This window comes from Adiantum capillus-veneris, chromosome 2 (assembly GCF_014529385.1).
Source record: "Adiantum capillus-veneris isolate H3 chromosome 2, ASM1452938v2, whole genome shotgun sequence".
NCBI lineage: Eukaryota > Viridiplantae > Streptophyta > Polypodiopsida > Polypodiales > Pteridaceae > Adiantum > Adiantum capillus-veneris.
The window spans coordinates 29,657,777-29,666,892 of NC_140932.1; the positions used below are offsets into that span (position 1 = coordinate 29,657,777).

The 9,116-nt window shown below is 39.4% G+C and overlaps 1 protein-coding gene across 1 annotated transcript; it reads left to right on the forward strand.

Annotated features, from left to right (window-relative positions):
* The first annotated feature begins 294 nt into the window (after window positions 1-294).
* LOC147462570 (uncharacterized) lies at window positions 295-6,291 on the forward strand. Its single transcript, XM_086493902.1, has 6 exons — window positions 295-484; window positions 1,558-2,264; window positions 2,409-2,702; window positions 3,918-4,795; window positions 5,323-5,599; window positions 6,148-6,291. The coding sequence occupies exons 1-6, from the start codon at window positions 295-297 to the stop codon at window positions 6,289-6,291; spliced, it is 2,490 nt and encodes an 829-aa protein (XP_086350028.1).
* Window positions 6,292-9,116: the final 2,825 nt, after the last annotated feature.

Below are 9,116 nucleotides of genomic sequence, written 5' to 3' on the forward strand. Positions count from 1 at the left end.
AGGAGGAATAGTGCATCTGCTAATGAACGGGAGATACTTTCATCTCTTCGTATTCGAAACGTGCGTGCGGCAAAGAGAGCAGCTCAAAAGGTCGAGTGGAATTCGAAGAAGCAAATTATTGAAACCTTGCTAGAGATCAAAGCCTCCTGCTCGAGGATGGAGACAATGCAAACCAATGTCTCGGATGTGGTTGAAACTTTAAGCTCTGCATTGGAGATTGAAAGTGGGATACTATAGAAATTGTGAGAAGAGACAAAAGCATCAAACTTGCAGAGACTAGAGAGTGAGGCATACATGAGAGAGAAACTTTCCAAAGTTGAGGATTCTCAAAAGATAATATTGGCATCTATTGAGAATCTTCGAAAAGAGGCTTTGCCGAGTCAACATGAATCAAAAGGACGAATGCAAGACAATAATCTACGACAAACCGTACCACGATTGAGAAGTATTGTCAACAAGCTTGGTGCTTTGACAAAGGTTCAAGGTTCAAGACTTTCAGATATCTGAGCTACCTCAAATAAATTAAGTGCTTTGGCTAGATTAGTTCGACCAAAGCAGCGTCAAGTTTCTCATCCTACTAATCCTACTAATGGTAGAAGTATGTAATGTTTTGATGTATCTTCATCAAACTGTTCTTTTTAATTGAGTCAAGCCGTTGTGTCAAATGTAATTAGTCCTACTTATGGTAGAAATATGTAATGTTATGCTTTATCTTCATCAAACTGTACTTTTTAATTGAGTCACTATCAATGTGTCAAATGTATTTAGGTTAGAGGATATAATTAGATGTTCCTTTTTATATCGATTTTCTATTATGCATAAGAATGTCCTTTTAGTAGATTATATTATAATATGAGATCTATCTGCAGTTGATTTCATAGATGGTATCTGGACCACGCATATTATCACCTGGTCATGCACGACGTAGTGGACTGTGTGATGATTCGCGAAAGGCGAGGCACCAAATAGCACGAGAGAGAACAAGGCATGCACTACAAAGTACTATTGGAACTTTATTGGAGTGCAATGAAAGGCAGAGCATACATGATGTACATGAAGGAAACTCTGAAGCCATGAATGTTGGGACAACAATGAACATAGTAGAGGGAAACTATTCTAAAGTAGAAAAGCATTGTTTGTCCATCCGCTTTGAATATCCAACGTCTCTCCTTTTACATCACAAGTCTATGGCACCAGTTCTATCCAAAAAGTGTGTGTTGCACAACTTAGGAAGCTTAGATTTTGTTTGCTCCAAATGTGGAGCAAAGGCATGGAAGGATGAAGTAAAGACTATCCAAATATTTGTGGATAAATATTGTTGCTCTGATGGAAGATTTCGATTACTTCCTTTGAATAAGCCACCAAGTGAATTGAAAGATTTGATGAGCTCAACCACAACAAGAAGTAGATAGTTCTTACAAAACATTCGGGGATACAATAATGCATTGGCATTTGTGTCTCTTGGTGCCCATATCGATGAGACTATTAATTATGGTGGGAGGGGTGCATACACTTTTAAGGTTCATGGCTCTGTCTATCATAGCATTGGTTCTTTAGCGCCTGCTGAAGGACAAAATGAAGTTCCACGCTTTGCACAATTATATTTTTTTGATACCGAACATGAGTTAAGCAACAGATTGCATCATGTTTCAAATTTAGATCGTAGTATTCTAGAGTGTCTACAATTGATGATGCATAGAGTAAATTCCTATGCAAATGCTCTACGATCTGCTGCTTCTTTGTCTGGAGATGCTATTGTACCCAATATGAGGATGGTTATTGCGGAGCATCGTTGTGATGGTTGGCAATATCTTGCTCCAAGGGGTTCGGAGGTTGCTACAATTATGCCAGGACAAGGGGATGATAGAAATATTGGCTATCGCGACATTGTACTGAATTTGCGACATGGGGGCTTGAAAAGAATCTCCAGTATGCATCGAGCTTACATGTCCTTATTGTATGTTTTATTATTTCCAAGTGGAGAGGATGGGTGGCATCTTTATTTACAGACTACCGACGGAAAAAAAATGAGTCAAAAGCAATATTATGCCTTTCGTTTACAAATAAGAGATGATACCGTGGAGTGTCTTCTTCGAAGGGGTAGGCTATTACAACAGTATGTCGTGGATGCTTATAGTACTCTAGAGGAGTCACGGCTTTTGTGGATGCGAAAGAACCAAAAAACACTTCGTGGTGAAGTGTTCCAAGGATTGGTGGACATGGTTGAGGCTAGAGATGGCTTAGAGAGCGCTGAAGGTCAAAATGTTGGCCGTAGAATTGTTTTGCCTTCATCTTTTGTTGGAGGTCCAAGATATATGTGCCAACTATATCAAGATGCAATGGCAATTGTTCGTAGTAGGGGTAAACCGGATCTCTTCATCACATTCACATGTAATCCATGATGGAAGGAAATAGATGATGCATTACTACCTGGACAAAGTGTTGTTGATCGTCCTGATCTGACTATACGAGTGTTTTATCAGAAGTTCCAAGATATGATGCATTTACTTATCAAGCAAGCCGTGTTTGGGGAGGTGATTGGACATGTTTCAGTGATTGAGTTTCAGAAGAGAGGTCTTCCTCATGCTCATATATTGTTGATACTTGCATCCGAATATAAACCCATAGATACATTACACTATGACAAGTTGGTTTGTGCAGAGCTCCCTGACAAGAATGTGTTTCCAGAATTATTTGATGTAGTGAGTCGTTGTAATGTTCATGGGCCATGTAGTCCTTTGAACCCAAATTCTCCATGTATGGTTGATAGAAAGTGTAGATTTAAGTTTCCACGAACATTTTCTACGTCTACAAATGTAAATGAAAGTGGATATCCTGTGTACATGAGACGACATGATGGAAGGTTCGTTCCGTCTAAAAATTACAATTTAGATAATCGTTGGGTTGTACCTTATAGCCCCCTCTTATCACTAAGATACCAAGCCCATATTAATGTGGAGATCTACTCAACTATCACTGCCGTGAAATATCTTTATAAGTATGTCTACAAGGGACATGATCGAGCCACTATTGTTCTTCAAGATTGTGAAGGAGCTACTGATGAGATCAAGAGTTATCTCAATGCACGTTATGTTTCTTCATCTGAGGCTATGTGGAGAATATTTGGCTTTGACATGCATAGTGAAAGGCCAGCTATTCAATGATTGCAAGTACACCTTCCATTGCAGAATATGGTTACATTTCAAGATGGTGATGATGTATCACATTTGTTGGATAATGAGAAAAATAAAAAAACTACCTTGACAGAATGGTTTGTTGCAAATCAAAACTATCCAAAAGCAAATAGCTTCACATATACTGACTTTCCAAATGGTTGGGTATGGAATAAAAGTCGAAAGACATGGTCTCCACGACAACAGGGTGTTTCTATTGGGAGAATGTATAATATTGTCCCTACTGCTGGTGAGGTTTATTACCTACGAATGCTTCTCAATATTTGCAAGGGATGTAAGTCTTTTGAAGACTTGCGGATGTATGATGGTCACATTTATGATACATACAAGGAGGCATGTATAGCTAGAGGATTATTGCAAGATGATGAAGAATGGTCACTTTGCCTCCAAGAGGCATCTTTTTTTCAAAATGGAATGCAGTTGAGACAACTGTTTGCAATCATATTAGTCTTTTGTGAGCCACTTCATCCGGATACTCTTTGGGACAGGTTTTGTATTGAATTTTTTGAGGACTATGTTTATGCCCTAAGGATGCGTATTTCAGATGCAAGCGTGCGATTTGATGTGGCAAAAAATCAAGCTTTGCTTCATATAGTATGCTTTTTGCAACAACATGGCAAGAGGCTTTGTGATTATATGTTGCCTGCAATAGACTCAACAATGGTATCCTTAAGTGAAAATGGTGTTATGGCTGAAGAAACAATGTTCAACGTTGATGAACAGTGTAGTATAGCAGATTGTATGGAGACTTCCTTAAATGAGGATCAACGAGATGCTTACCACCAAGTGCTACAAGCTGTTGACACACATTCAGGGAAGGTATTTTTCCTAGATAGTCCTAGTGGCTCAGGAAAAACTTACTTATATAATGCACTTCTTTCACGAGTGCGAGGAAGTTGTAGAGTTGCTCTTGCATGTTCATCCTCGGGTATTGCAGCTTTGCTTTTGAGTAATGGAAGAACTTCTCATTCTAGGTTTAAGATACCTTTGGAGCTTCACTCTGAAGCAACTTGCAATATAAAGGTAAATAGTCAACTTGCAGAACTTCTAAGGAATGCAGATTTACTTATTTGGGATGAAGCTCCCATGACACATCGCTATGCATTTGAAGCAGTGGACAGAACTTTAAGAGATATTATGCAGCGAGATACTTTGTTTGGTGGAAAAGTCATTTTGCTTGGAGGTGACTTTCGACAAATACTACCTGTTGTACCAAAAGGTAGTCGTACAGACATTGTAAATGCTTCGTTGTGTCATTCTCACATATGGAAATATACGAAGATATTGAGGCTTACTAAAAATATGCGTATACTTGATTGCGGTTCAAATTCACTTCAACAAAGTTTTTCCCGTTGGGTGCTTGATATTGGCAATGGGGTTATGGATGATGGAGGAGATTTAGACAGAGTCAAAATACCTTCACACATGATGCTTCCAGGAAATAGTTTGGCAGATCTTCTAAGCTTTATATATGGAGATTTGTGTCATGTGCAAGATCATGCAACTTTTTTCAGAGATCGAGCAATACTTGCTCCGCGGAATAAAGAGGTGGATTTAATTAATGACTATGCATTGCAAAGAATGCATGGAGATTGCAAAGAGTATCTGAGTGCAGATTCAATTTTTATGTCAGAGGAAAACACACATTTGTACACAATTGAATATCTTAATAGCCTTACTCTTGGTGGTGGTTTTCCACCTCATGCTTTAGTCTTGAAAGAAAATGCTCCTATCATGTTGCTGCGAAATTTGGATCCAAGACATGGATTATGCAACGGAACCAGGTTGATATGCAAGCAATTTCATCATAAGGTAATTGAGGTAGAGATAGTTACAGGATCGAATATTGGAGAGAGAGTTTTTCTTCCAAGGATTGACTTTATTATTGGAAACCAACAGGGGCTTCCATTTCAAATGAAGCGTCGTCAGTTTCCAATCAGGCTTGCTTTTGGGATGACTATCAACAGATCCTCCATTGTGGAGGGGTCCTGCACATGCTAAGTATATTATTCGTATTATCGAGGATTTTGATATCCTTCGGTGCGTATACCTTGAATTTGAATCCATATGACGTTAAATGTGTTGTTACTTTTTATGTCTGAATGGTTGGTTGTTATTTTCATTGCAGACTTCAATATTATTGCAGACATTCTGTCTTGGCATTATATGAAGCACAATATTTTAGAAGTGTTGTAGGTTATTATCACATAGAATTTGATATAGATGATATGCAAATCACTATACGAGAGTTAGGTATGCAACGGCCTCTCAATTGCAACTTTTCATACGGTCCCTATGGAGTGAATGAATGGATGTTTAGAATCTATTCTTTGGGTGAATCACCTCGACGCCTCGGTCGCAGTGTTCGACGTGTCGGACCTTGGATCTTGAGAGTTTCAAGTAGAGTGTGTCGTAGGCTCAACTTCTCTAGATAATCAAACACTTTGATCCATTGTCTATGCATGCTAAGTACCATATTTTTTTAGTTATTGGTGGCTTATTGAAGTGGGTTTTTATCTACTAGATAGGTTAATGTGTGTGTGTGTGTGTGTGTGTGTGTGTGTGTGTGTGTGTGTGTGTGTGTGTGTGTGTGTGTGTGTGTGTGTGTGTGAGAGAGAGAGAGAGAGAGAGAGAGAGAGAGAGAGAGATTTGCGAATTGCTAATGTAGGTTAATATGGGTCATGATGTATTGGCTATTCTCCCAATACATATAAGGATGACTATATATTTGAAAGTTAAGGAAGCGTACATTTGTCAAGGATATGGTACATGGTGTTGGTGGCATCATTGGGTGTATTCATATGCTGATGGGTGGTATGGAAATTGTGGACAGTTAAGCATTTTACTATGCAAAGTGTCACAAATATTGAGCGAAATAAAATTGATGAGAGTCCTACAAGAACTACATATGGTTGATATTTATTATGTCAATGTTTGTGGTTGTGATATTCAGTTGCGAAAGATATATCACAATCACAAATCTTACATTTCGGATGAAGAGTTTGAAATTTTGAAATTAATTGTGAAGTTTATCAATGGGGTATATTGGAGCGATCCTGAACCGTCCAATTATAGAGTAGAATATGAGTCGTTGTAAGCAAAAAAAATTGGAATGTTGTAAAGATTTTGACCTAATGAAGCTCTTGACACTTTTTGGCATGACAATCAGTAATTGAAGTATTTGTATTGTGCTTATACTTTTTTAAAGTGTTTAAGTGGCCATGTTGATCATCTCTCTCTCTCTCTCTCTCTCTCTCTCTCTCTCTCTCTCTCTCTCTCTCTCTCTCTCTCGCACACACACACACACACACACACACACACATTTTAAGCTTTGAGTACTAATGTTATTTTCTTTTCTTGCAGCCAATTAAATGGCCCACGAAATTGTGAATATTTTTCCAAGTATAAAAGAAATTATTATTGATGCCTTTGAAGAAAATTTGTTACCTGCTGAATGGGGATGGCAATGGGCATGGGAAGTGATTGAGAAAAACTACACTGTTTGGGGGTCATATATAGATGAAGAGTTGGACACGAGTTACATCAAGTTGCTTGATCCCTATTTCTTTCCCAACATTAGGCTAATGCTCTTAAAGCAAGAGCTTGGGATGATTCGTCATTACAAGATTTACTTGAGTTGGGTTCAAAAAGTAGATTTAAGAGAAGTTTGTAGAGCTCCAGCTCAATATCTTAATCCTGTTGAAATAGCACGACTAAGAGTGCTATGCAAATATGTTCCTGAGCCTTTTTGGCAATAATGTAAACTATTTTTTTATGTAAAGTTTCGATCGTGTGTGTGTCATTGAGAGATGTATAAAGATGCACACACACTCAAACACATACAGAATGAGGTGGTAAGAGCGAGCGAGGCCCACCGGTAGGCGGGGCGCGCGAGCTAGTAAGCAATAAAATTGTCCATTTCGGCAGGAGTTATGTGAAGGTGCAGCTTTTAAACTTTTGAGATGGATTAGAACTCTTAGCTAAATATTTCTATGAAGCATACGATATATTCATGTTTCAATAATATTATGCACATTTCGAGTCTCTGATTTGAGGCATGCACATCTTGAGTTTGATTTGAGGCCATCAAATCCAATACAACGGCCTAGTGTTGCGGGTTGTTATGACACAATGTGCTCTTCCTTTCTCACTCTTCATAGATAGAGCTTAGTAAGAGCTATCTCTACACTCTCTCCACCACGTAGGATCCATCTCTCCCTCTCTCTCTCTCTCAAAGCAGAGCAAGAAGGTATATCAATTATAATCTCTCTCTCTCTCTCTCTCTCTCTCTCTCTCTCTCTCTCTCTCTCTCTCTCTCTCTCTCTCTCTCTCAACACATAAATGATATAATCATCTCTCAACACAAATATCAGTTGTCATAGTTTACACATAGTTGACATAATCCATAGAATTATCTCCCTCTCACATCGAGTTTTGGGTGCATCGCACCCGCAATCTCTCTCTCTCTCTCTCTCTCTCTCTCTCTCTCTCTCTCTCTCTCTCTCTCTCTCTCTCTCTCACACACACACACACACACACACACACACACACACACACATGTATATAAAGCATGCCAGAGATTATGGTCATGCAAGGTAAATCGATGAGAATCTCTCTCTCGCTCTCTCACTATAGAACTGAAATGTATCTCACAGTATGCACAACACACACTATATATACATATATATATATATATATATATATATATATATATATATAGAGAGAGAGAGAGAGAGAGAGAGAGAGAGAGAGAGAGAGTGAGTTGTGCTTTCTATACAAAGAGAGAACGATATGTATATATAAGTAAATCAATCCAGTTGAACAATATACAAATTTGCCATGACACATGTTGCAAGCTTGAACCTTCACATAGAGCACTCGACTGAAGTTGCCATCAATTAGCCATCAGATGCCCCTACTATAAATGGGCCGCCCTCCACTCTTCAGCTCCTAATATACAGGGGCAGGCGGCTTGTTACCTGTGTAGGCCCACATGGGGAGCATAAGGCGGAGTACAATCACATGAGAAAGAGAAAAAGAGAGAGGGCGAGGATTACCTCTGCACTATGTTCACATGTTGTGAGCTTGAACCTTCACATGGAGAGCGGCCTATTACCTGCACAGGCATGGGAGCATAAGGCGGGAGAGAGTTGTTGTGTCTTGTGTGTGTGTGTGTGTGTGTGTGTGTGTGTGTGTGTGTGTGTGAGAGAGAGAGAGAGAGAGAGAGAGAGGGAAGGAAGGAGGGAGGGAGGGGCAGGGCCACACACACACACACACATAGAGAGAGAGAGAGAGATGATCTCCTCCTTCCCTCCCTCCCTCGCTTTCTCCTCTGGTAGGTTCTCATAGGAACGTTGTGCCAATCATCACAGGTCTTACTTGGAGGATCCTATTGTCACGGCGTTGACACCATGGAGTAGGTCTCATCAGGGCCGCTCTCTCTCCTTCAGGCCCACCTTGTCATCGTGATCCTTCTTGCTTCCTTTGCCATAAAGAAAAAGAAGGGGTAACACATAACCTGAATTTGTAGAGAGAGAGAGAAAGAAAGAGAGAGAGAGAGAGGGAACATCTATAACCTCAAGAGTCAAATGCTTTCCAGTTGCTGCTAGAGCATTAAAGGAGGTAGATCCAGAGTCGCCCGCTCCCTCCCTCCCTCATTATCTAACTTTAATTCTCTCCTCCTTTTTAAAATATTTATGCTATAATACCTACAACAACAGGGCGGCTATGTTTAAAGAGAAAGAGAAAGGTAGCCCAAAGAGATAAAGATTTCCAAACACTCTCTCTCTCTCTCTCTCTCTCTCTCTCTCTCCTTTGATAGAGGACATGGGATTTGATGACACATGTCAACCATACTTCTTTTGCTTTAATATATAGTATAGATCATTGAAAAGCCTAGAATTATTTCAAGTTATTAATTTT